General features: G+C 38.2%; 2 protein-coding genes across 4 annotated transcripts; both read right to left on the bottom strand.

Moving 5' to 3' along the window:
• Positions 1-2,130: 2,130 nt before the first annotated feature.
• brf2 (BRF2 general transcription factor IIIB subunit) lies at positions 2,131-6,951 on the bottom strand. 2 transcript variants are annotated; one of them, XM_016560334.1, is made up of 7 exons: positions 6,505-6,951; positions 6,222-6,371; positions 6,068-6,127; positions 4,502-4,823; positions 4,244-4,421; positions 2,922-3,506; positions 2,131-2,280 (listed from the first exon to the last, which is right to left on the bottom strand). In XM_016560334.1, exons 2-7 carry the CDS (start codon positions 6,367-6,369, stop codon positions 2,251-2,253), a joined length of 1,323 nt encoding a protein of 440 aa, XP_016415820.1. In that variant the 5' UTR covers positions 6,370-6,371; positions 6,505-6,951; the 3' UTR covers positions 2,131-2,250. The 2 variants fall into 2 exon arrangements, with proteins under 2 accessions (XP_016415820.1, XP_016415819.1); XM_016560333.1 differs by lacking the exon at positions 2,131-2,280 and having other exon boundaries at positions 2,795-3,506; positions 6,505-6,950.
• Positions 6,952-7,594: 643 nt separating this feature from the next.
• On the bottom strand, positions 7,595-26,115 carry rab11fip1b (RAB11 family interacting protein 1 (class I) b). Of its 2 annotated transcripts, XM_016560331.1 has the most exons (6): positions 25,540-26,115; positions 16,509-16,936; positions 13,964-15,275; positions 10,573-11,859; positions 8,645-8,756; positions 7,595-8,514 (listed from the first exon to the last, which is right to left on the bottom strand). In XM_016560331.1, the coding sequence occupies exons 1-6, from the start codon at positions 25,887-25,889 to the stop codon at positions 8,308-8,310; spliced, it is 3,696 nt and encodes a 1,231-aa protein (XP_016415817.1). In that variant the 5' UTR covers positions 25,890-26,115; the 3' UTR covers positions 7,595-8,307. The 2 variants fall into 2 exon arrangements, with proteins under 2 accessions (XP_016415817.1, XP_016415818.1); XM_016560332.1 differs by lacking the exon at positions 10,573-11,859 and having other exon boundaries at positions 25,540-26,108.
• Positions 26,116-27,376: the final 1,261 nt, after the last annotated feature.

Below are 27,376 nucleotides of genomic sequence, written 5' to 3'. Positions count from 1 at the left end.
GTAAATGTTGAAATTAACATTAACTAAGATTAATAAATTCTGTAGAAGTATTGTTCATTCTTGGTTCATGTTAACTAAACTAATTTTAACTATTGTAAAGTGTTCCGAAATGTTTTATAAATGTCTTTGCGGTCCGTTTTGATTCTGCATCCTTGCGGAATAAAAGTATTAACTTATTTCTTTCAAATAAATAAAGAAATAGGCCTACGCTTACTGACTTCAAACTTTTAAACAGTGGATTTAAAGTCAGTTATCAAGTCGGCACAGATGTCCTTGAACAACCACAGCTGTAGATCATCACATTAAAGCAGCACTATGTAACTTATTCCGAATCACTACGGTACACGTATAATAAGTACTTATATTTGGACTATTGTAGCCTGGTCGGGTCGTCACCGCTGCGGAGTAACACATACCTGCGTGAATCGCTATAGACATAAACTTAGAGAAGTAGCTCCGGTTGGAATGTTCTTCCGCGGGATGTGTGCAGTTCTGTTTATTAACCGCTAGAGCGCCAAAAGTTACATAGTGCTGCTTTAACTGCGAAAAGCATGTTCATTCATGCCCTTTCTTTGGAATAAATTCCGGTTAGATTGATATTCTGTCATCTATGCAATGACATTCAAACATTTTCAAGTGGTCAGTACCTTGTGTAAATGCATCAGACATCAGAATGCAAGTCCTCGACTGAGCTCAACAGCTCTCGTGAAGGACTATACTGCGAAAAGCATGTTCATTCATGCCCTTTCTTTGGAATAAATGCCGGTTAGATTGATATTCTGTCATCTATGCAATGACATTCAAACATTTTCAAGTGGTCAGTACCTTGTGTAAATGCATCAGACATCAGAATGCAAATCCTCGACTGAGCTCAACAGCTCTCGTGAAGGACTATACGAATAAGACAACATAATGAGATTAGGCACTTTAAATCATCGTGACCGCCATCGTCCAGATCACACACCTGCGGGACATATTACAGTCTGTATTACTGCCTCAAGCAAACGGCACGAGCACTGGAATGATACATCCAGAAGGACAATGTATTAATGAAAATCAGTTTGTTTTGGACACAGGGACTTCAGAAGCTGCAATTTACGTGAAAAGCACAGGCATCAATCAAATCATATGAATTGACATGCTCTGACAAGATTATAAATTACTTGGAAGCACGGCTATTCATAACAGCCCTGCATCTTGAAATTAAAAACCGCCTAATATTACCTAACTAGATGTTGCGGAGTAAATGTATACATGTGTATATGTATATATATATATATATAAACTTTCCATGACGTGTTTTTTTCCCCACGAAGAATGAAGATTTTTCTAATTATATAGAAAAATTATATATATATGTATCAGCTTCAATACACTTATCAAAAATACATTTTGGTAAGTGTATCAAAATTGTATGTATGGCGGTCACGATGAGTGTTATCATAATTTTCTACTCATTTGCAGAATGGGAAAAAACAACAACTATCATTTCCATTCTGCAAAGGAGTAGAAAAATATGATCAAATACTCCATTTAATGTCAAAGAACTTACCACAAGTTTTTTTTTTAATATATAAATCTATATCTAGATGTAGTAAAACACCCACAGATGTAGGAGAAAACATCTGCATTTTCTTCTGTCTCTAGCCATAATTCTAACCTTGAAATCAGGATTAGGCATAAAATAATGTCATACATGTGAAAATCAGCTAAGAATTGAACAGATTGTAGGAATCATGTGTTTGTGGCAGTTTTTTCTGGTGATTAAGGGGTAATACAAGACTTCACCTTACAAATGGTTGTCGAAAGCAAAAAAACTACATTTTTTGTGAGGAAGTGACACAACAGGTAATGTGTAATCAGCACCCCAACATTAAACAAGTATTGGATATCATTAAGCAAATATTACGCAGGGTGGTGTAATAACTGATTCAAATAAACAAAACAGAACAAAAATAGTCAAATAAATGTGTAATCAGCACCCCAACATTAAACAAGTATTGGATATCATTAAACAAGTATTGGATATCATTAAGCAAATATTACGCAGGGTGGTGTAATAACTGATTCAAATAAACAAAACAGAACAAAAATAGTCAGAAATAATTTTTAAAAAGTACCAGTTCAAGCAAAAAAAACTTTTTATTAACAATGAACAGAACTAATCCATGAAATAAAATCAATGTAACGAAAAACTGAATGTATCAGGAAATCAGCAGTAATTAATTATATGTAAACAACAGCACAAAATTAAGCCTTGTTTTTTAGCTCCTTCCGAACCTTTAGATACATTAAAATATGATCAAATACTCCATTTAATGTCAAAGAACTTACCACAAGTTTTTTTTTTAATATATAAATCTATATCTAGATGTAGTAAAACACCCACAGATGTAGGAGAAAACATCTGCATTTTCTTCTGTCTCTAGCCATAATTCTAACCTTGAAATCAGGATTAGGCATAAAATAATGTCATACATGTGAAAATCAGCTAAGAATTGAACAGATTGTAGGAATCATGTGTTTGTGGCAGTTTTTTCTGGTGATTAAGGGGTAATACAAGACTTCACCTTACAAATGGTTGTCGAAAGCAAAAAAACTACATTTTTTGTGAGGAAGTGACACAACAGGTAATGTGTAATCAGCACCCCAACATTAAACAAGTATTGGATATCATTAAGCAAATATTACGCAGGGTGGTGTAATAACTGATTCAAATAAACAAAACAGAACAAAAATAGTCAAATAATTTTTAAAAAATACCAGTTCAAGCAAAAAAAACTTTATTAACAATGAACAGAACTAATCCATGAAATAAAATCAATGTAACGAAAAACTGACTGTATCAGGAAATCAGCAGTAATTAATTATATGTAAACAACAGCACAAAATTAAGCCTTGTTTTTTAGCTCCTTCCGAACCTTTAGATACATTTCAATTTCATCCTGAGAGCGAATGTATGATTCAATTTCGCTGTCCGATATTTCTTCATCTCCGGTCACTTCCAGCTGCGGAGCGTCAACCCTCCGCCTCTTGCGACTCTTCACACAGGGGGGTAAAAACAAGTGCTTTTTACTCCAGTGGTTTGGTGGCAGTTGACAATCCGTGGCTTCTTTATCAGGAGGATTCTCACATCCGGCCTGATCAGGATCCATGAGCTCAGGTGTCTTTGAAGAATGTGAATTGGAGCGGTTTGAATCTGATAGCTCATTGTCACACTCTGTCGTTTGTGCAGTTTGGGACTCATTTTGCAGCTGTTGTTCGTAGTTTCTAACAGCCCTCATGAGCAAAGCTCTGCGGTTCTTCAGGATGTCATCCACCAGCGGCACCACAGTGTTGGGCTCCACCGCGCCGCCCCTCAGCCATGGCAGCTCTCGGCCCAGTTTACACAGCACGTCCCGCAGCTCTTTCAGCCGCTTGACGACCGAATCTCTGCTCCTGTGCCATGACTGTTCAGGCGCTTTTCCGATCTTGCAGAACTTAATGAAGGTGTATTTCATGCGGACCTGAAAAAGATTACGCATTCTATAATACAGGGTACATTTAATGTCCATTGATAAAAATTTTTTTAAAAAGCACAAGACCAGCATGTGATACTGGTTTTCTTCTGCTGCGGACATTGTGAACACATTATGGTAAATGTTCTATATTTTATCTCCAATGACCTATTGTCAAGGAGTATATACACTCCCCATCAACTATATTGGGTATTGTTGTGGTTGGCAATATTTGTATGATTTTAATTCAAATAGATATTAAAATTCAAGGTTGAAGAAAATAAAATCTGGTCAAGAAAATAACATTTGGTTGGCCAGACAAAACCTGCCATTGAAATGGTGAAATTGTCAACTATGTTACCTGTCAATCCATACGTGACATATTTGGCAAACTCACCAGCAGGGTAAACATTTTAAAATGTAATTTTTTCCTGTGATGCAAAGCTGAATTTTCAGCATCATTACTCCTGTCTTCAGTGTCACATGATCCTTCAGAAATCATTCTAATGATTTCTAATGATTATTGGCCGCTCAAGAAACATTTATTACTATTATCAATGTTGATAGCAGTTGTGCGGTCTATTCCTTGATTAGAAAGCTCAAAAGAACAGGATTTATTTTTTTTTAAATTTGTAACTTTTGCAAACTGCAAAATTGCAGATTTCATCTTTGACCAGAAATGTCTCACTTTCAGTGTTAATCACTGAAGTGACACATTTATTAGAATATTAGGCTACATCACTCACCGTAGGATTTAGCGACTGCCAGGCCAAATACACTGCTGCAAAGAGAAGGGGCAAAGGCTGGCGGCCCGTCACTATCCAGACATCAGCGGCTAGTTCAATCAAAGCAGACGTCCTGTCCACCAGCCGTTGGGGGGGTTCAGCAAACACCTCTTCCACCTGTTGAGGACCCAGCTTGAAACTACAAAAACACCGCAAGTGAACAATCTGATTTTTACATCAACTAAAATATTGTGCAAGTCATGAAAGCGTTAGACATACTCATAGCAGAAGCTTTCCAGCATGTCCATGATGCCGATAGTGCTGATCTCAATGTTCAGAGCCTTTGTAAACTCCCGATAAACAGTGCCCAGTGCCGCATTGTCCACCCCCAACAGGTAACCAATGGTTCCCATGGCAACAGGCCAGTTGCATTGGCGACAGACGGAGAGTACGCAACAGCCTCCCAAGATCTCTTTCTTGGTTAAGGTCACAAAGATGAAGTTCGGGTGGTTGTATGCACGCTCAAAGAGACTCACTACTGCCGACTCCATATCGCTGGATAATCGGAGGATACGGCACAGCGCACGGACCCGAGAAAAGCCTGGAAAGAGAGAAATTTTAAACAGACAAATACACTTTTGGTAATTTTCATAATTTAAATAACGCTAAAATAAAATATTAAATGAATCAAATTTTAATTTCTGAATTTAAACTTTTCAAATTGTATTTATTTTTTGTGTTTAAAGGAAGTTAACCCAAAAAATAAAATTTGCTGAAAATGTATTCAACCTCAGGCCATTCAAGATTTAGATGAGTTTGAGAAATTTGGCATTACATCACTTCCTCACCAATGGATCCTCTGCAGTGAATGGGTGCCGTCAGAATTCATCATTAACATGTTTTTAACTTCAAACTGTTTCTTCAGACTAAAATACAGTCCTCAATCTACAATATTGCTTTCTCTATTGAAAAAGTTATAGCAGCTGAATTAGGAGAGAAATATGCACAGACCAAACACCGTTTGCAAGTGAAAAACGGTTCAAAACATGTCTAAACAAATATGTTGCGGTGGATATGATGTGAGAGGACAACAGAAGATGGACTTTTTCACTGGAGGAAGCATCATTATGGATTATGGACTCATATTTTGACCAGAAGTGATGATGGTTTAAAATTAAAACATTAATAATCAGTTTGTTTCTTACAAAAAAGCAGTTTTTCATTTCACAAGACATAAATTGATGGACTGGAGTCATGTGGATCACTTGTGGATTATTCTGATGTTTTTATCAGCTGTTTGGACTCTTTAGATTCTGACGGCACCCATTCACTGAAGAGGATCCCTTGATGAGCAAGTGATGTAATGCTACATTTCTCCAAATCTGTTCAGATGAAGAAACAAATTCATCTGCATCTTGGATGGCCTGAGGGTGGATGCATTTACAGCAAATCTTATTTTTTGGGTGAACTATTCCATTAACCATAAATAGAACTAACATTATTTCAGCTAACCAATAATAGGCAGCTAAATTGTAATAAAATTACAAACACTAAAACTAAAAAAAAGTAATAAAAAAATAAATATAATTACAGAAGTACATAAAAACTTAAAACTTACATTAAAATGAAAATAAGCCTTAAAATATAAAAACAAAGGCTAATTCAAATATTAATAAATACTATAATAGTACATAAATAATACAAAAATAACACTGTGACATACACTAGGATACCAGAAAGAGACGTTTTCATAACAAAAATCCACTCGCTGGACCTGACAGCAAGCTCCAAACATTTTAATAACTATTAACTAGTTTGTCAAATATTATGAGCTGTTGATCTTACCAGCAATTAGATTTCTACACGGTTTCTTTAACACCTCTGTGGAAGCATGATAGGGCACAGCTGGACAAAACAAAAGAAGTGGATGTCAAACCAGCAGTTTTCAAGCAGACTGAACTAAGATCAGATGAAAGCGAAGTGTCCCGCGCTTGGTTACCTCTGCCCTGGGTCTCATCGCTCACTGTGGTGGTCAGATGTCCCTCAGAGACCACTGACCCACAGTCCACACACACCCACTGCCTCTGAGAGTACAGATCATCCTCCACCACATTAGATGAGCCACACTCGGGACAGCTGCTCGGCATACCTGCATGAGAAATATATCAACTATAGGCCACCATCAGACTCTCAATATGGAATTAATGAAAGAGGATCACACTGTTCAGCAAGTGTCAACACAAATAGGCAATGCATAATATTAAAATATTTGGGGATCTTACTGGTGGCAGTTGCTCCTCAAATGGTCGGTGGAATATTACTATGATAGACAATCAAAACGCGTTGTTTCTGTTCCGCACAAACGGCTGAAAGCGGCTGAAATCTCTTCTTGCGACATGTGTACGTTTGGTTTTAACGCCGCCCGCCGCGCTTCCTGATGACGTTATTGGTCCGGGCGGAAACGTGACTGTTAGTAAAAGTTCCATAATAATAAGTTCCTACGGGAAAATAAAATAGAAATAATAATAACAACAGAAATGTCAAATATGTATCGTCACTAATTATTAATTGTCAAATCAAGTGACTACAACCAAATTAATGATGCAAACGTATTCAAATATGAGACACATTCAAATTTTGTTGTTATAAAACAAGTTCAATTCAGCTGTAAATAGCTCTACAGAAGCCAGCCGTGTCGTTATTCAGCACGAGTCTGTTCAATGTTGATTCAAATTCAGTTCGATGTTGCAAAATTCGTCAGTTATGAACGAATTGGATTCAGCTGTAGGCTCTCGAAGGCGGCAGATAGCGTAATACAGGTGTCTTATATGACAAAGCTGTAGCGAATGACAATATTCTTTTCTAGAAATTTCTGACTTAATGTTTATAAATATCTAAATATTTTTGTAGTTGGAAATATTTTATTGTTAAAGACAAGTCTGCAAAAAGTGACAGTTTAATAAAATAACTGAGATAACCAACACAATAAAACTGTATAGATTAGTGGAAACTAATTACCATGGTATTTTCCACCCAAAAATATCATAAGACTAACTAGTTATTTTGTAAAACCAAAAACAATTAATATGGGGTCTCCTTCAAACCGTGAAGCTTCCACACATTTTACCCTTTCATTATGTATGACAGTGGAGGCTATAACCACCAAGTTATAAGAAATGATTGACACCATGGTCAATTTCAATGTGTTCATTTTTTTTTCAAGCCTTCCTCAATCCCACAGGGACAGCAGCATGTAAACAGGAGTGCTGTGAAGACAGCCTGCATATACAGCATCTAACATTCCCTCAATGCTTTTTAAAATAATCATTAAAAGCTTAACTTGTATTCTTAAAAATGCACACAGACACAATGTCGTGACGTTGCCCTTTGCGGAGCCATGCCTGTGACTTTATTTCAAAAGCAGAGAACAATAAAGCTTTCAGCTTACATGACAAAAGGCATAACATACAAATTATCACATATCCATTATATATAGATGAACTGATTCTTTTAAAGTGCTTCATTGAAAAGAAAATGATGTATCAATACAAAGATCGGTCTACAAAATATCATACAGCTTTGTAATTTATATAAAAGATTTTTCAAGAATATATGTAGTGCTATTTTGTTTACTTAACGCATGGGTTGCATCCATCAAACGCTTTGGCCAAAACATTGAATAGATGATATTAGATGATATTGAATAGATTATATCTGATATATATATATATATATATTATATTATATTATATAACACTAATCAAAGAATATTAGCAATTCAAATGGGAAAAAACGGATAGTAAAAATCTTTGGAGAAAATACTTAACATATGATTTATTTCAACATGTACAAGAATGCATCAGTCACAATCTGAAGTAAGCCAAATAACAAAAATTCATGTCGTCACCATTTAGTGCGAGACATTAGGTATACACCCTGATCTTTAGCGCACTAGTGTGTGTGCAGTTATAGCTACTGGCTTTAGTGAAAGCCTCTGTGATTTACCCACAACCTTGTACTGTTGTTCACCCCATATTTGTGATTGCAGTGCACATTAAATACAAAACCGTCTGCTACAAAAGTACTCAAACTGACTTCTTCATCGAGCTCAAGGACATTAAGATGTTGGGGCTGTCCTCCATGACACGCACCAGAAGATCGTCTATATACAGCTCCAGTTCCCCAATCTTAGCGTCCTTCTGAGAAAGCTGCTGCTTTTGCTTTTCCAACAAGTTAATGAGTTCTTCATGGGTTAGCTGGGAGTACGGCCCCGTCCCTTTAGCCTCTGGGGCCTGAAAGATACAGTTGAACACAAATAGCTTGCTTAAAGTCAGCTGAGAGGAGCAACATCTTAAAGAGCCATATTTTGATTCAAAGCATGGCTACACAATGGTAGAAGAGAAAAAAAAAAGCTCACGCTACCTTCATCTTGACTTGCATGTCATCTGTAATTTTAGCAGATCTGGAACCGTCTTGGGTCTCTCTGAGGTCTGGTTGCTTGTCAGTGGTGCTCAGGGGTTTCACTGCATGGGGCCTGAAAAGAGAAAGAGAGCTGTAAGTCTTACAGGCAGATCTGAGATTGCAGGGGTGGAATACAAAGCAGTCAATCGCAGAACTCTGCCAGAAGACATCATTTTGATATAATCTTTTGTAAAAAATAAAAAATAAAAAAATAAAATGAGAAAGGGTGACGAATACATTCTGCCCTGAATTTTTGGACTTCAAAGAGCATTGGAGGGAACTGTTAAATGTGAAAATAAAGGCATCAATTTTCACAAGATGAAAGTGTTCATATCTGTGGTTTTCAATTATCAGAGAACCGTTTTAGAATTAATGCAAAAATACAAAGTTCACACTGGGAAATTAAACACCCCATCCATATGATCTGAAACTCTGAAAAGACAAAGTTTAAACCATTGCAAACCATGTTTTTCAGAAAGACCAGTTATGTGGAATGTCACGTGAAAGTCCCAATAATGAGTAATCTAGGGTCCAGAGTGTAATACAACGTAAACAGATATGCACGACACGTCTTGCAGTCAAGCAATAAGTTACATGAACTGGTGGTCACAAGTTGTGGCATAACCACTGTAACTTATACATCCCTACCTTTTGGGAAATAATCATTGTATTTGGCCAAAACAAATGACAATTTTAAAACCAAGCAAAATGTTCTGTGGGTAATCAATCGTATAAGCATTAAGTAACAATTAAGGCAGGCCAGCAGTGTCCAATCCTTTCTGCAGAGTTTACCTCCAACCCTAATTAAAACACCTAACCAGATAGTTAAGGTGTCCAATATTGATAGAAACTTCCAGACCAGTGGTTCCCAAAAGCATATAGACTGCACTGACCATTGGTGCCAGTGGTTTCAACAATTTACTTTATCCTACAATGCTTTTGAGAAATGGTGTGTAGGGGCAAGTTGAAGCCAAACTCTGCAGGACAGTGGCTCTCCAGGAGCAGGATTGAACACCACTGAGGTTGTAGAACTAGATGAACATCATGTCATGTACCGTAATTAATATTCATGAGCAAAGTTGGTGAGTTTAATCAAGTTTTCCGATAATTTTTACACCACTGTTCACTGAAAATGAGTGATTGAAATCAACTACTAGTAGTTGACAAAATCAACTACTCTGGAACACTTCAGAGTTTTTCTAACAGGAATCTACAGGCAACATCTGCTACTTCACTACTGCTACTAAGTGTGCTCAACCGCGGATGAACGAGTTCGACATATGCGCCGTACTACATAGTGGACTCTTCTGTCTCAACATTTCACCTTCCGTGTCCGTAGTATACTTTGGGCTTCAGCATACTACAGAAACACAGAGACATTTCCATGCCTTTATTATTTAAGCTGTGAACACAGGTCATGGATTTGCCTTTCGGCAGAATTGGTAAAAAGGGAGACGTTTGGACAATGGATTCTACAACGAAGACTGCTTAAAACTTTACAACTTTTAGAAATTGCAAGCAGGTGGTCACGTTGGTTATGCTGACGGAAGTTAGCCTATTGTCAGGTGCTGCGTAATATCATTGCGCCTGCAGGAAAAATACCTAAACTCTTTGGTCATTTTTGAGCGAGATGCTAATGGTCTAATAAGATTCAATGATCTATGCTAAGCTACAGCTAAAAGTGCTACCGCCAGACCCGGAGATCGGCTGAATGGATTCGAAAACGGTAAAACTCAACTGTTTAACTCTAGGGGAGTTGGAAAAGGAGCCTATTTTCAAAAATAGTGGAGTGTTCCTTTAAGAACTACCAGAGGATGGCTAACTGGAACCTACCAACAACTTCTGCTACTAGTTTTAAGGGTCTCTAGAAGTTCTATGCATGGCCTCACCTGCAGGGTTTGAAGGCAGGATCACCTGTTCTCTCACTTTCACTCCCATTTTTCTGCCCAGCGACGGGCTGAACATCAATAGGTGACACTCTGACAGGCGGGAAAGACCGGTGCCCTGACCCATGACCTGCTTCCATTCTCAGAGGAGTGAGAACTTGACTGGAGGTTGAAGAGGAGTTCACCAGGGATTCGGTAAAACAAGAAGTTGACTTGCTACTATTAATAGTTAATGACTTGTCTTGATCTTGTATGGTGGGTTGACTGGTTGAGTTCAGTGCAGCTTCTGGTTGCTGGCCGGATGCTGATTTGGCAGGAGGCAATGGGGCCCGACTCTTCTTTTTGAAAACACCACTCTCAAGCAAGACATTTTCAGTATTCTTGGGATCATTCGCATTGCAGAGAACCTTTCCAAGGACTGGATCAGACCTTGAAGGTACGTCTTCTCCAAAAGAGTCTAGTTTAGACTTTGCTGGTAATTCTCTTGAGGAAAGGTCATCAGAGTGCAAAGGCTCGGGTTTGGTAGAAGGCTGTACAGATGCAAGAAAATCATCAAGCTTGTCAGTCGACTCATCTATTTGATCAATGCAAGAGTTTGAGGCAGCACTGGTTTCATGTTCAGTCAAATGGATATTACTAATTGCTAGGTTGTTGGGTTCAGTTTCAGATGCAGATGTCTTGCAACATTTTGACTGTAATAAAGGCTTTGGAGCTGGACCCTTGCTGTGTTTAGTTGTTTTGACCTCGGTAGATATAAAAGGGTTGGTTTCTTGTCTGTTACTGGGATGACCCCGGCTAAGATTTGATAAACTGGTGTTCCCAAAATTGACTGCATCAGAGGTCCTTGACTCATCTTGCAAAACTGGGCACACTTTATTAGTCTGGTCTTTTTCCTGAAATCTAGTAGTTCTCAGTTCTCCGGTAAGATGAGGTGTGGTAGACTGGTCTGCATGTTCGTTTTGCACTTCTAGCTTGTTCTTTGGTGGTAAAGGTGCAGGACGTTTGTCCCGCCGTAAACTGCAGGAATCAGTGTCTCCATCGTCCTCAGATCCTCTAGATGGAAAAGCTTGTGTGGCTTCAAGAATTGCTGGTGCTCTTGGAGGGACGTCTGTTTTTCCCATCTTGTTCTGGGGAGGCATTGGTGCACCTCGTTTCTTATTTGACCTTTCTGCAGTGTCTCTGAGATGGACAACTTTCTCAGTGTTTCCACTATCAACATCAGAGTCATCTAAGAACGGATTGGTGTTCGGCATAGATGCTTGCGAAAAGACGATTCCAGAAACAGAAGAACTGAAGAAGCAGGATAATGAAAGGGAACATTAAACTCAATCAAACACATCTGTTAAATATCGAAATACAGTGGCAAGCAAGTTAAAGCCATTTTGCTTTGGTCAACAACCATGAAAACCACTGAAAGTCATTAAAACTGACCCCGTTTACTTTCATAAAACATGCTCCTGTGTTATTGAGCAAATGTTATCAATATCCATAAACTTTTTAAAGGGATAGTTAACATTAAAATTTCAATTCTGTCATCATTTACTCATCCTCATGTCATTCCAACCTGTCTGGAATAAGTTGATGAACATTTATTACATTTTAGCAATAAAGATTTCTGAGAGAAACTCGCAAAAAACGTCCTTACTTTAACTGCTGCCTTAAAGGGATAACTGGTTTAGATTTAAAGAGCCACCCACAAATCATGCTATTTGCTCTCCAGTCTCCTACACATTCCAGAACGGTTTCATGAAGCCCTCAAGTGCATGAGTCACAGAAAAGGAACTGCCTGATCAGCTGTATTCCAGGGCAACAGATTTCTCCAGTTTCCCCTGGGTTAGAGCTCAATCAAGTACCACACAAGCGCACACAATGAGGGTTAGAGACCTTATAAATAACTGTCAGCATTAATGTATCTCAGCAGAAATAAACAGATAAGACCATGGTAAGAAAGACTCTTTATTCATATTTGGGTATTTCATTTGGTTAAGGGTTACTCAGTTTAGTCGGTATGATAATCATCTTCAGAAAATTTGATGAGAAAAACAAAAAGTTAATGTGAATTATCCTTACTTTGAGTCCTTGAAAAAGTTTCAAAAGAACTGCGTTTCATGCCAGATGTTTTTTTGGACTTGTACAGACACGCACTCATACCAACACATGCACAGACTACTGCATATTTCATTATAGTGCCAAATGCACTTACATGATGGCGTTAATCATGACAGCGTGGTGTTATGGGTGCTACAACACTGAAATTGAGTTAGTCTAAGCATACTACAGAAACACTGAGAGACACTTCCATGCCTTTAATATTCAAGCTGTGATCATGGGTCATGGATTTGCCTTCCAGCAGAATTAGTAAAAAAAAAAAACAGCTCTGAGAAATGATGAAAGTATGAATTATGAAGAACGTTGAGAGTTCTTAGAGTTGCAAAGAGGTTTAGAGTCAGCCAAATGTCCGTCAAGCCACAAACTTCATGAAAAAGGAGTGTTTTCTTTTGGTTCTGATTGGTACATTGAAGCTAAATGCATTCAACTGACTGGTCAAGGTTGCTTGTTTATATATAACTTTTTATGAAAAGTGGCCCCACCCACAGTGACATCCCAATGGTCCAAAATCCACGTAGCTGTATATTAAATATCAAAGATGTTCTGAGTGGCTGATTTTAACACCTAACACAGCATTTTGCTTTCATTGAGAACAGATAAATTATTAAGTTGCCATGTTGTGTTTTTGGGCCTAATTCATGTAACACATGCAGATTTTCATTCTTACCGTGCGTTCACACCGCCGTCGAGAGCGTCAAAGTGGCCGGAAGTCATTCATTTTCAATGTGAGCCAGCGTCGAGCAGCGGCGCGGCGCGTCTTGGACGTTGCATCGAGGAGAGTTGAAATCAGGTCAACTTTATGGTAATGAGCTATAACGCGGTTCGGCGGCAACCAATCGGAACGTAGAAGTTCACCGCTTGAGAGGATTCCAGAGAACGCAGTCCTGTAAACTTTGGTTCCGACCACATTAGTTCCCAAGCAAAATGGAGGAGAGGTTGATTATTGCTGTGGCGGGTTTCCCAATAATCTACGACGTGTCCCTGTTTGCGTACAGGGACATAAAAAAAATAAAAAATTACACGTGGACCAAAGTGTCTGAGATTGTTGGTGTTAGATAAGCATTCGATCTATGTCAGAGCGTCCACGAATCTTTCTACAGCGCTGTTGGCAGGGCGGCCAGAGCGATTTTTGACGCTCTCGACGGCAGCGGTGTGAACGCACAGTTAGGCAATAGCTGGTTTCACTAACAATTTACATTAAAAAAAAAATTTATGTTTCATGAATAAGGCCAACTAGATGTAATTTAAAAACACAAACTTCTGAGCTTTCAGGTAAGACACTGACCTTGGCTTGACTGCAGAGACTTTGGTGGACCGACTGAGGGCTTCAGGTTGAGAAACGGTGGGATTGGTGGAGCTCTCATCGAATGAGAGAAGGTCTTCAAAGGGACTGGCAGATGGGATGTAGTTCCTAGTGTCAGAGTTAATCTCGTCAGGTCCTTTTTTACTCGTATTCAGTCGAGCACTCCTGGGTTTCACCTCAGGCTGCTGTTCTTTCTCTTTCTTCTGTCTCTCCATTTCTACTTTCTCTTGCCTGATTCTGTCCTGGTCTGCTTTCTCTTTCAGCTTCCTCTTCTCCTCCTCTTCCTCAGCCTTTTCTCGCACCTGCTCCTCTCTCATCCTTTCTTCCATTTTCTTTTTCTCAAGCTCCAACTTCTCTTTTTCCAAATGTAACCTTTCTTGCCCTTTTCTTTCTTTCTGCTCAGACAGTCTTCTCTCTTCTTCCTCTATCCTTTTCCTCTTTTCCTCTGCTTCCTTTTCTTTTTCCTTTTGTAGTCTTTCCTCTTCTTTAGCGCGTCTTCTTTCCATCTCAATCTTTTTTGTCTCTTCTTCTTTCCGCAACATTTCATTCTCAAGTCTCGTTCTCTCCTCTTCCTCCATTCTCTTCCTTTTCTCCTTTTTGATCCTCTCCTCCTCAGCTTTCCTTCTTTCCTCTTCCTGTCTAACTCTTTCCTGTTCCTTCTTTAATCTGATCATTTCCTCCTGCTCAATCCTTTTTCTTTCTCTCTCCTCTTCCTCAATTCTTCTCCTTTCCTCTTCCCGTTTCTCTAGCTTACTCTTCTCTTCTTCTCTCTCCATCTGCTTCCTCTCCTCTTCCCTTTCTATCCTCTTTCTTTCTTCCTCTCTCTCAATCCTTTTCCTCTCCTCTTCCCTCTCCAATCTCTTTTTGTCCTCAATCTGTTTCCTCTCCTCTTCCTTCCTCTCTTCCTCTTCAGCCCGTCTCTGTTCCTCCTCTAGTCTTTTCCTGACTTCCTCTTCCTGTTTCTTCTGTTCCTCTTGTCTTCTGCGCATCTCTTCCACTGCATTCTCTTGAGTTTGTAGGTCAGAGGTTTTAAGAGAGTCCATTGAGGTGCTGGAAGTTTTCCTGTCATGACCTCTGCGCAAGTCCTCCATGGATCCGTGGCCTGAGCTGTTCAGGCTGAAGGTGGAACCAGCCCTGGATCCTCTGCTCTCTGGTTCTTCTGTGTAGACGTGACTGCCGTTGATGCACACGTTGCTCTGCACCATGCCCAGTCCAAGAGAGCCGGTGCCCTGGGAAACCTTGCTGTCAGAGCTTTCGGTCCGCTTGTGCTTCAGAAATTTAAATTTCTTTTTGCCTTTGAAGATAAAAAAAAAAGAGAGGAAATTACAATAATACTACACTATTGAAATTTTGCACCAATTTATCAGTTTTGGCAGACCCCACCTTCTGCTAATTATGTTTTTAATTATGTAGGGATGCACAATATATCGGTACTATAGTGATTATCTGTATACATTATACTGGAGATTTGTGTTGTTTATTACCAATTTATTAGTCAGTATGGGATATTTAATTGTGCATGTTCATTTTCCCTATTTTTACATATAGACTACCTTCATCATCATCCAAATGCTAACTTACAATCAGTGTTATTTTAGTATCACTGAGATACTATGATGTTTTGAATTAGTTTTTATTTTATTTTAAAGTTCTAGTAATTTTGTAATTGAGTAATTGAGTTTTTGTCATTAGTTTTTTATTTTTTCTTCTTCTTTTTAAATGTCTACGTAGTTTTATTTATTTTTATTTCAGTTCAGTTATTTCAACCATCAAGTTAAACTATCCAAAAATTAGAAATATTGCCTTGGCAACTGACCTTTTATATTTTCTATATATAAAAATAATTTTTATTTTATTTCAGATAAAGTTTGTTTTATTTTAAAAACAATTTTTTAAATTGGTTTAAGTTTACTATAATTACCCCGTTTAAAATGAATCTTTGAAAACTAACATTGTTATATATAATATTAAAATTAAGCTCAAAATAAATATCCATTTCTCATACTATACTTTATAGCGTTGTGATGCTAAAATTCACTTGTAGCATTTAAATATTAATTTTAAGTATTAGTGTTTTATTTTTAATTTATATATACAAAATAGTAAAAAAAAATTCAATACCGGCCATTTATCAGTTATCAGCCATAACATGAAAATAAATTCTCAGCTTATTGGGATCGGCCAGAATTTTAATACTGGTGCATCTCAAATGTCTTGGGCAAAATGTTAATGTTTTAATTTTTAAATAAATAAATATGTAAATAAATAAACATGATTCTAACGTCAGCCAAATCAGACTAAACCAGTATAATTAATATCAGATGATTTCAATATTTACATTGCATTTAGAAGATGCAAGGGATTTGCATATATTTATTAGTTCATGATTTCTCTGGTGATCAAACCCAGGACTTTGGCGTCGCTAGCACCATAGTGTATTGACTGATCTACTAGAACAATATGGTAGCCGACATATCATCCATCCCTAATACTGAAAATATTACAGCAATAAATAGTGTTGGGATACCTTCAGGAGACTCTACATTTAGGCCAGACGATCTGCTCAGACTGATGGCCGAGTCTTTTTCAGGCAGGGTGGTGAGCGTGGACATGGACTGGGAAATGTTACGGTGCAAACCCGGCTTGGGTTTGAAAAGGGATTTGAGTTTATTCTTCTTTTTGGCTCCAGGTGTAGAGTCAGGTTCTTCTTCTCCCTCGCTGTCAGTCAGTACTTGGCCGACTGAAGGCACAATGGCGGAAGCAGAATCCGACATCCCATCTTTCTTTTTCCCTTTCAGCTTATCTTTAAGCTTCCCGAGCCGTGAGCGTGACTTGTCCTGCCCGGAGAGGTCGTACATGCTGGCTGTCATGTTGTTCTTCATAAACTGAATGTCCAGGAGCACCTCACCCCTGTCTTTGTCAGCCTTTCCCGTCTTGCCCATCAATTTAAACCATCTGTATGAAAACAAATAGCACAGGATGTTTAGTTTCAAGCATTTTGCAATTCCCAAAGTACCTCCCTCATCAAAGAAAAGAAAGCTAGAGGCAAAACCGAGATAAAAGATATGAGATTATGTTGCGTCATGTAGTTAAACTTTGCAAAATTGGTCAGAACTGCAAAAATGACAAGGTTGTTGTGCGCTCAAAGCTATGGGATCCCAAAGTCCAAGTAAATAGTTTCACGGGATTGTTGACATTCCTCAATGGCTATAAACCAGAACAGCACATTATGGTTCAATGACCGAGACACTGTCTTGTCATAACTCAGGGACACTAGTGGAGAACAACGACTTCATGTTCTAAAACAAACATCTACTGTGTGGGACAAAAGTCTCGAATTAATGAGATTTTTTTTTTATTATTAAAAACACACATATTCCCTTTAGACATCAATAAAATAGGTCTATCAATCTAAAAAGGCCAAAATACAACTTGCAGCCTTCAGCAAGCTGTTTCTTAGCAACAGAGAGAGATGTATCATGTTGTTTTCCAGCTAAATGTTGTAGGAAATGAATGTCTGAGCTGGCGGGCTAACATGCCTGTAAGGAACAACAAACTTAGATCCATGAAAAACGGAAGAGGAATAAGATGAGGACACAAGGGTGCGTTAACTGCATGCAGGACTCATTTCATGGAAACTTATGTTTGCAGTAGCGTTTGGCTGTGAGAATGGAGTGGGTGGCTTAGAAAGGCAATTTTGAGAATGCCACAATACTGACACTTGGGGCAGAAAACACACATTGGCAGATTAGGGTCAGGTTTGAGAGGAAAAATGGAAATTCACTAAAACCTTATAAAAGCCAAACTTGTTTCAAACTTAACTTTAAGAATTGCAGAAAAAAATAATAAAATATGACATAGTGCCTGACATAATGGTTTGGAGATTAAATTAAATTAAATTAAATTAAATTAAATTAAATTAAATTAAATTAAATTAAATTAAATTAAAACAAAACAAAACAAAACAAAACAAAATCCTAAGTCTGTGTAAACAGTTTCATGTGATTGTTGACATTACTCAATGGCTATAAACCAGAACACTGCACGCTTCAATGACCAAGAGAGGCTCGTCTCAAGGACACTAGAGAAGAACAACGACTTCAGGGTCTAAAACAAACATCTGTGTAGAAGGATAAAAGTCTTGAATCAGTGCCAGTAGAAATTAAAATCCTGAAACTCAAAAAATAGGAAAAAAGCCATATAAAATATGACATAGCAAAACAAAACAAAAATATTAGAGTATCGTAAAAGGCTGGGATATAATTGTATTGTTTTCTTCTGAAGCTTGACATCTCAGAACCTATAAAATCTCAATACAGTAACTATTAACCGTCTTGTTTTTCAACCAGCCTCTTCAACAGCAGCTGCTACTTTAGTGTTTATGCAGACAGAAAGCGCACTGGACACAGTGAGTAATGCAATGCTAATGCTACAGAGAAAATAACATGCTGGTCATGTGTTTAAATGACTTTGTGGCTATCTGCTAAATAATACTGCAATGAGCTAAATATAGCAACGCACCCTGGGACAATTAGCGAATGATTCCTGCCGTCTGCCTACGCCTCTTTAACATTTCGCACCATTACAAAGCACATATTTACGTCAGAGAATAACAAACTAACTAGTTGAGATAAACAATACAGCAAAAAGCAACTCAATTTTGTCTGTAATATTTATTTATTTTCTCTGAAATGGCTTAAAAAGCTTTTTTTTTTCAGAGAGAGATCATAATATAGACTGTTAATGTTGCTAAGCAGAAGTGAAACAAGAAGCAAAAAAAGACCTACAGTACATCAATCAAGTCTTGTTTTGCACTAAATGAACACAAAGAACCTACTGGTTTTTCTGCACCAACATAAAATATATAAACAGCCATATTCACCTACAGTTGTGGTCAACATTTTACATACACTTTGCAGTATCTGCAAAATGTTAATTATTTTACCTAAATAAGAGGGATCATACAAAATGCATGTTGTCATGTGTTTAAATGACTTTGTGGCTATCTGCTAAATAATACTGCAATGAGCTAAATATAGCAACGCACCCTGGGACAATTAGCGAATGATTCCTGCCGTCTGCCTACGCCTCTTTAACATTTCGCACCATTACAAAGCACATATTTACGTCAGAGAATAACAAACTAACTAGTTGAGATAAACAATACAGCAAAAAGCAACTCAATTTTGTCTGTAATATTTATTTATTTTCTCTGAAATGGCTTAAAAAGCTTTTTTTTTTCAGAGAGAGATCATAATATAGACTGTTAATGTTGCTAAGCAGAAGTGAAACAAGAAGCAAAAAAAGACCTACAGTACATCAATCAAGTCTTGTTTTGCACTAAATGAACACAAAGAACCTACTGGTTTTTCTGCACCAACATAAAATATATAAACAGCCATATTCACCTACAGTTGTGGTCAACATTTTACATACACTTTGCAGTATCTGCAAAATGTTAATTATTTTACCTAAATAAGAGGGATCATACAAAATGCATGTTATTTTTTATTTAGTACTGACCTGAATAAGATATTTCACATAAAAGCATTTACATATAGTCCACAAGAGAAAATCATAGTTGAATGTATAAAAATGACCTCGTTGAAAAGTTTACATTGCGCTTGATTCTTAATACTGCGTTGTTACCTGGATGATCCACAGCTGTTTTTTGTTTTGTTTTGTGATAGTTGTTCATGAGTCTCTTATTCAAATGTGCAAAAGATGCTGGAAAACCAAAGAATTTGTGGGACCTGAAGGATTTTTCTGAAGAGCAGCAGGCAGTTTAACTGTTCAGGACAAACAAGGGATGAACAACTATCACAAAACAAAACAAAAAACAGCTGTGGATCATCCAGGTAACAACACAGTATTAAGAACCAAGCGTATGTAAACTTTTCAACAAGGTCATTTTTATACATTCAACTACGATTTTCTCTTGTGGACTATATGTAAACGTCTTTTATGTGAAATATCTTATTCAGGTCAGTACTAAATAAAAAATAACATGCATTTTGCATGATCCCGTATTATTTTGGTAAAATAATTAACGTTTTGCAGATACTGCAAAGTGTATGTAAAATATTGACCACAACTATATATATAGCCAAAAGAATATTGAATATCCTGTAAATATTTTACCACCAGGCTTTCAATATGTTGCTTGACCACATTTTAACAATTACTTGCAAACAATCTACAATTCAACATGGTAGAGCTTTTAGACTTTAGTAACCATTAAACCGAGTCTGAATAACTGCAATCAGGGTGTAAAACAGGAATTTCAGAGTGTAAAATAGAAGTGGTTACAGGGCTGGTAACCAGAAAGTTGCTGAATCAAATCCTGGAAGGAGTGAACCATAAGCGATCACAATTAGGCCCTTAAACAATAAAAGCTGTTAAACCACATTTTTTTTTAATGCTAAGTAATTACACAATGACAAGAGAAACGGCTCTGCACATACGGGAGGTGCTCATTTGACATGACATGTTCGGACGACACCTCAAACCCATAGAAATGCACTGATGCAAACAAGCAGCTTCTGCTGTGATGTCACTCAGATGACTGTGAACTGCACAGAAGTTGCATTATGATTACAGTTCTGGTCACAGGAGGGAAGTTGCAAAAGGGTGTTGCCTGGTTTAAGATGAGTTTTAGACCATTTAAGCTTGATAAGCTATTATATACAAAATATTACCCTAACATGAAAATCAGCTATTTTTTTTTTTATTAAAAGTCTGCTTAAATGCCTCTATTTATTGACCATTCATTGAAAGAGGGGAAAAAAATGACTTTCAGGCCATATTTTGTACCCTAGAGTCGGGTAAGATTAAAAAAAAAAAACAGCGGGTGTTGCAGTTGAACAGTCCACAAGTCGTCAAATAAAGCTTGCGCATCCATAATAAAACGTGCCTCACACGGCTCCGGGGGATGAATAAAGGTCTCCTGTAGCGAATCCACGAGTTTTTGTAAGAAAAATATCGATATTTCAAACGTAATAAACACTTTTCTCTCACTTCCGGTATCTGTCATATGCGGAAGCCGTTCCGGCGGATGACGTATTACGTCGGCGTTGCGTGATTAGTGATGAATGCGGAGAGAGAACAAAACAAAACGCCGCTCACGAATTAGAAGTACAAACCGAGGATTTGCAAAGAAAAATGTCGGAGGATTTCGATATAAACCAAGAGGAGACTGGTTTTCCTTTGCTAAAGTAAGGAAACTTTGCTTCCTGTGCTCCTATAAACAAACTCGCGAGACTAGCATATCTCAGAGGCGCGCTCGCTGCGCTTATGTCATACGCCTTCCGCCGGCATGTTTTATTATGATTGCACGCGCTTTTTTTGACGACTTGTGGACTGTTCAACTGCAACACCCGCTGACTGCAATGATAGAGCTTGAAAAATGCATCGATTCACTACAGGAGGCCTTTATTCATCCCCTGGAGCCGTGTGAGGCACGCTTTATTATGGATGCGTGCGCTTTATTTGACGACTTGTGGACTGTTCAACTGCAACACCCGCTGACTGCAATGATAGAGCTTGGAATAGCCAGGACAATATTTAATATAACTCCGACTGGATTCGTCTGAAAGAAGAAAATCATATACACCTAGGATGCTTCGAGGGTAAGTAAAACACAAGCTAATTTTCATTTTTGGGTGAACTAACCCTTTAATAAGCAAAGTTCTTGACAAACTCATCTGTTTCGCCCTGAAAGATCCTCAACAACAGCTGTGCCCTGACAGGAAGTGAAGGCAGCATCAGATGAATCAGCACTGGATGTTTCATTGTTCCAGTGTGTCTCTCAGCAGCTTGACTTCCTGCATGTGCCAGTGCACTGATAAGTGCGTTATGTGACAGGACTGTTTTATCACATGCAGCAGCGCAGGAACCTTGCCTAAGCTCAACAATATAGAGTTTCAATTCACTTGCTGTAAGATATTCAACAAAATATGTATGAAGCTTAGATAATTGGACACATTTCTATCAAGTGACATACAACATGGAATTGTGTTGATACTTCCAACTGGCAAAACATTACTGTTGATAACATGAAGGATTCAATATCCAAGTTCACATAATATTGAATTATTTCTGCTGATATAAAAGACGTTGAATTTAACACTATGCAAACAATGTCAACTTTGTTAGGTGACGGTCGGAGCAGACAGGTGACGTGCTCCCATTCTGCCTTGAATCAGGAAAGAGCTCCTGTGTGATAACATGTCAGCATGAGGTCAAACGGCTGATGCCTTCTGTATTAGCATGAGGCTTTTAGCATATTTAAGGCACATCCTCTGAAGCATCCTCTATATGGGTGACTGAGAGAGAGAAAGTGTTTTCTCGACTTTGAAGTCTGAAGCAGTTGACAAGCCTTGACTTTATGCCACGCTAAGAGAAACTGAGTTATCAGTCAACGCATGTCACGTACGTCAAAGCCTGAAAGAGAACTGGGGCACAAACAGAGCAATCAGACGCCAGAAAAGGGATGTTAGATATTTAACCTTCTCCAAAATACTGTTTTGTTTAAATGACTGCACAATATAACAGGGGAAATTTGAGTGTAAGAAAAAATGTGCACAAAGGGGTGCAAGTTACATGCCAAAACCTAATATTAAGGTTCTGAGGGTTGTTAAAATGCATACACTATACCAGGGTTCCTCAAATCTTACCCTGGAGGTCCAATGCGCTGCAGAGTTTAGCTCCAACCCTGATCAAACTCAGCTACCTGTGATTTTCTAATGATCCTGAAGACATTGGCTATGTCCGAAATCGCCCCCTATACCCTTAAATAGGGCACTATTTGAGGGAACAGCCATTTTTAGTGGTGTCCAAAACCATAGTGGACGTTCTCGAGTGCACTCATTCAATCCCACAATGCACTGCAAAAACGAGTGTACAACTGGTGCACGCTCAACGGCTAGAGAATGCCCATAATGCACCGTGAGAGTCACGCGCCGAATGAATTCCCGCATCTCGCCAGAAGATGGCGCCCGCAGCTGAAGGTGTCGGTGTTTCTTTGTTTGAATATGGCGCTTATCACATGCTGTGTGGTATCGGCGTTTGGTATCGGGGCATTTTAACGAGTACAAGTACGAGTACAGGAGACCAGTATCGGGCCCGATACCGATACCAGTATTTTTTTTTTTTAAAACTCACTGTGACCCTGAACTTTTGAACTTCATTTATGCCGAGTTCACACTGCACAATTTTTCACTCGCCGACAGGTTTTGCGAAATCGCAGACAAATTCCCGGAATCGGAGGCAAATCGGTGCTCGTTCACGCGAGTGACAATCACGCCTGACGCATGCGGGTTCTCGCGTTATTTCCTTATCACTTCTCGCGTGTGTTTTGTTGTGAAACGTAGTTTGCGGACCAGACAGAGCTGTCGGCGATTCTTCCTATTGTGAAGTCATGCAATGTGAAACCCCCTGTCGCCGATCCATCGTGCAGTGTAAACACAGCAACAACTGAATGCTACCCCAGATAGTCGTTCAGTGTGAAACCAACGGCGATCCGACGAGTTTGAAAATCGTGCAGTGTGAACTCGGCATAAGCAACACTGTAACATGAAATATTATTAATTACAAGCAATACACTTTATTTTTTAGAAAAATTACAATTTCAATCAGTTACAGTAAAAGAAAAACCAGGAACTAGTTCTGGGAACAATAGATTAGAAAATACTGAAGATCAGTGAAATTGATGACAATGAGAAGAACAGGAAGTAATTAAAGTCTTCTGATTCATCTAGGCAGAAAGAACGAATCAGCTCCATGGAAATTAAAACAATATTCTGAGTTCAATAGAAGCTATGCTTAATCGATGTGGCATAATGTCGATTACCACACACAAAAAAAAAAAAAAACACTAATATAGGTTACACTTACAATAAATGTGAATGGTGGTACCAAATTAAAATACTCAAAATACTCACTTTCAAGCCATGAGAAGTGTTAAAATGATTTACTTAATTACCATTTAAATAGCTCTGCACCTCAAATAATAAATGTGTTAAGAGTAGAATTCAAAGCTTCACACTTCTGCTTTTAAATCCTCCAAATATTGGCCCATTCACTTGTATTATAAGAGCCTCATCATAACCTTGATTTTGCTTTTTTTTTTTATTTAAAGAAAAGAAAGAACAAGTGGAAAGTGAAAGCTCAACTTGCACTGAACTCGGAATATTCAAATGACCAAGCTGTTCCTAACATAAAAAGAGTGACATCAAATTAAAGTGATGATTTCTAGCGATAACACCCTGTTGATGTCAACCACAAGACTGTCAATCTTACACACACCCCCTGAGAGATCAAACTTCAAAATCACCATCAGAACTGCAGATCGGTTTACAAGAAACACCGAGGTCCAGTTTCATATGAGAGTCGCCTTACTTAGAGAGACCTGAGTGAGTTTCCGGTTCCTCTGACCTTGGGGAGCAGCAGCCCACACGGTTACAGGACAAAATATGACTTACTTAGCATAATAAGCTCTATCACTTGACAACAGGAAATGTCTCAGTCAGACCCAAAAAAACCCAGGAGCAGAGCTCTCTGGTGGCCTAGTTAATTAGAAAACAGCTTTCATTCTGACTCAACTGTCAGCTAAACTTATAGAGCAAAATAATTATTCGGCAGAAGGCCAGACAAGCGCTGGCTGCCTTTGTGCATGAGACTGAATTAGGTCTTGAAATGAAAATGACCAGGCAGGTTCTAATCAAAAGCTTTGAGCATTTACAAGCAAACAATGGAAGTCATTCAGAGAGCAGGTGAAGAAACACAAGCTCTTTAAACACAAGGTCAGAATGCTTTGTTGGATTTATGAGATACTTTGTAAATTGCAGTCAAAAAAAACTTTGCTTACCATGACTGATGTTACAATGATGTCTAGAGCTAAACTAATTTATTCATGAAGTCTCGCATAATGTAGACCGTGCGGCCCTGGATTACAGTGAGATGGAATAACCACCCGATCCAGTCAAACAGATTTGCACTGACCTTTAACAAACTAAAAGCTAATGGAATTTTATTAAAATAAGATGGAGGAAAAGAGGAATTTAAACCGGTCCAAGCGATTATTATTTTTGTTTTATCTTATTACAATTGCCTCCGCATTCCACTAGGAATCTGATCCTTAAGAAAACATCTTCTGTAAAAACTCAATACCGAGTCATTTGTGGAGGTCTGTGATGTCTCTGGTTGAGGGAAAAAATACCACCCTGGTCCTTTCGGTCTACCATGAGCAAATCCAAGAACATTCAAAGCTCAGTTCATTATTTCCACATAAGGAAGGTTTGATGCCATCTTTCAGCACAGAAGTATTATTGTTGAAGTGTCCAAACACTTATCAGAAGCTGAGAAAAGTCAGATGCACTTGAGAAGGGCCTTTATGTTTTGCCAAATATTTAATTTATATATGAGGACCAGAACTGTTGCATATAAATAAATTAAACATGAGGCTAAAATTTGTGTGTGTGTGTGTGTGTGTGTACATATACATACATATATATATATATATATATATAATGTTTATATAATATATAATGTTCACTCACTCTGTTTTATTACGGGATTTATTGTCTTGGAGTTCCAGGAGGTTGATGGTCGCCTGTCCGAGCATTTTATCGGGTCCCATCAGAGCCCGGTGCATCACACACACCTGTAGGGTGCAGCGCTCCGCGTTACTGGGGTGAAAGAGCGGTAGGTCGAACGCGGCCTCCTCTTTCCATACCGGCGCGACGCTTTTCTCCTCCACCGAGGTGGAGAACTTATCCTTGGCTACCTGCATGATGGCGTACGCGTCGTTAGTGCCATTCTTCCCTTTAATCCGCAAACCCCTCGCCTGGAGCACCGTTACCTGGACGCTGGTGGGAAACCACTGCTGGCTTTGCTCTGCCAGAGACATTTCTGTGAAAACCCAACCCGTCTCAGTTAGGACTGAAAAGTCAACAGGAGGCGCGAGCTGTCCTGCCCAGCGAGAAGTTTCAATATGTCAAAGCCAAAGGTCCGTGAATGTTTCGCTGGAAAAGTTTCACCTTATCGAGAGAAGCAACAAGTGAGCGTCACTCTAAAGCCGCGCCAACAGTCACTACTGCAACGGCGCATGGGCGTGGCCTGCTGTAACGCAACGAACAGAGCTGAAGATTAACGCAATGCCGGGAAACGATGTTTGCACAACAAAACACACACACACACACACGTATATATGTATATGTGTGTGTGTGTGTGGCCTATTTTATATAGGCCTATATATATTATGTATGTATATATATATATATATGTATATATATATTGACATAAGGCCTAAATTCTAAATTAAACCCTGACTAATGCTGCTAACTAATATCGTGTTGTTAGCATAAATAAATAAATATTAATATCCCGCACAGATTACTCATTAGTGTTTGGGACCCATAAAAGTTTTATGAAAAAACTCACACAATGAGTGCATAGTGACATTTGTATTTTTTTTAAATAATTATAATAGCAATTCTATAATGCTCCTTTCAATTATGACAATTTAATAGAGATGTGTAATTAAAATGTCCCATGACTAAATTTAGACATTAGAGAACTGTAGAGCTCTGTGGCACAAAGCTACAATTATACTCAATTGTCATGCTGGCAGTGACCAGTTCTAAATATTCATGAAAAAAAGGGAACACACATTTGTCTTTTTATTGCAAAAGAGTTTTAAATCTAAAAAAGAAAGACTGTGATGGCATTTCTGCAAATAACACTTTGTCATCACTCTGATATATAAAGCAAACCAACAGAAATAAGGAATTTAAGATACTGAAACAAACACTGCCACCCATTTTATTAAAAAATATGTATGACCTAAAATAGAGGCCGATTAGACAAAAACAATACCACTGTCTTCTATAGAGCTGCTTTACAGCTGAAATTGAAGTAATTTAATGAATTAACACCTGTTTATTACTGTGAATCTGCTTTGAAACAATCTGTATTGTATAAAGTGCAATAGAAAAATAAATTTGACTTGTTTCATAATTCATAATTGTACATTAATCTGTTGCGTTTCCACAGTTAGGTAAACAAAACACCAGGTATTAACACAGTCACCATCATTCATTACTGATGAATCTCCATTGTCATTTAAGGTTTTAATAATAAACATGACGTGAACAAACACCATGTTCCTTCATGAGGATAATGCGTGTTTGTATTGTTCCTGAAACCTGTCATTCAGGGCCTTCATAGTTCTGCATGGGGAGTGGAAGTCAACAGGACACATCCCTTTAACAACTCTCTATCACTGTATTCCTTTACATAATACAATTAGGTCAGACTGCAGGCTACTGTGGTCAATTGCTATTCATGCCACAGCAGTAAAATAATAAAAAAAGGCATCTACAGTATGAAATGGAA

The sequence above is a fragment of the Sinocyclocheilus rhinocerous genome, unplaced genomic scaffold (genome assembly GCF_001515625.1).
Source record: "Sinocyclocheilus rhinocerous isolate Xijiao unplaced genomic scaffold, SAMN03320098_v1.1 scaffold4545, whole genome shotgun sequence".
In the NCBI taxonomy this organism is placed as follows: Eukaryota; Metazoa; Chordata; class Actinopteri; order Cypriniformes; family Cyprinidae; genus Sinocyclocheilus; species Sinocyclocheilus rhinocerous.
This window is presented reverse-complemented; position numbering and strand designations above follow the sequence as displayed.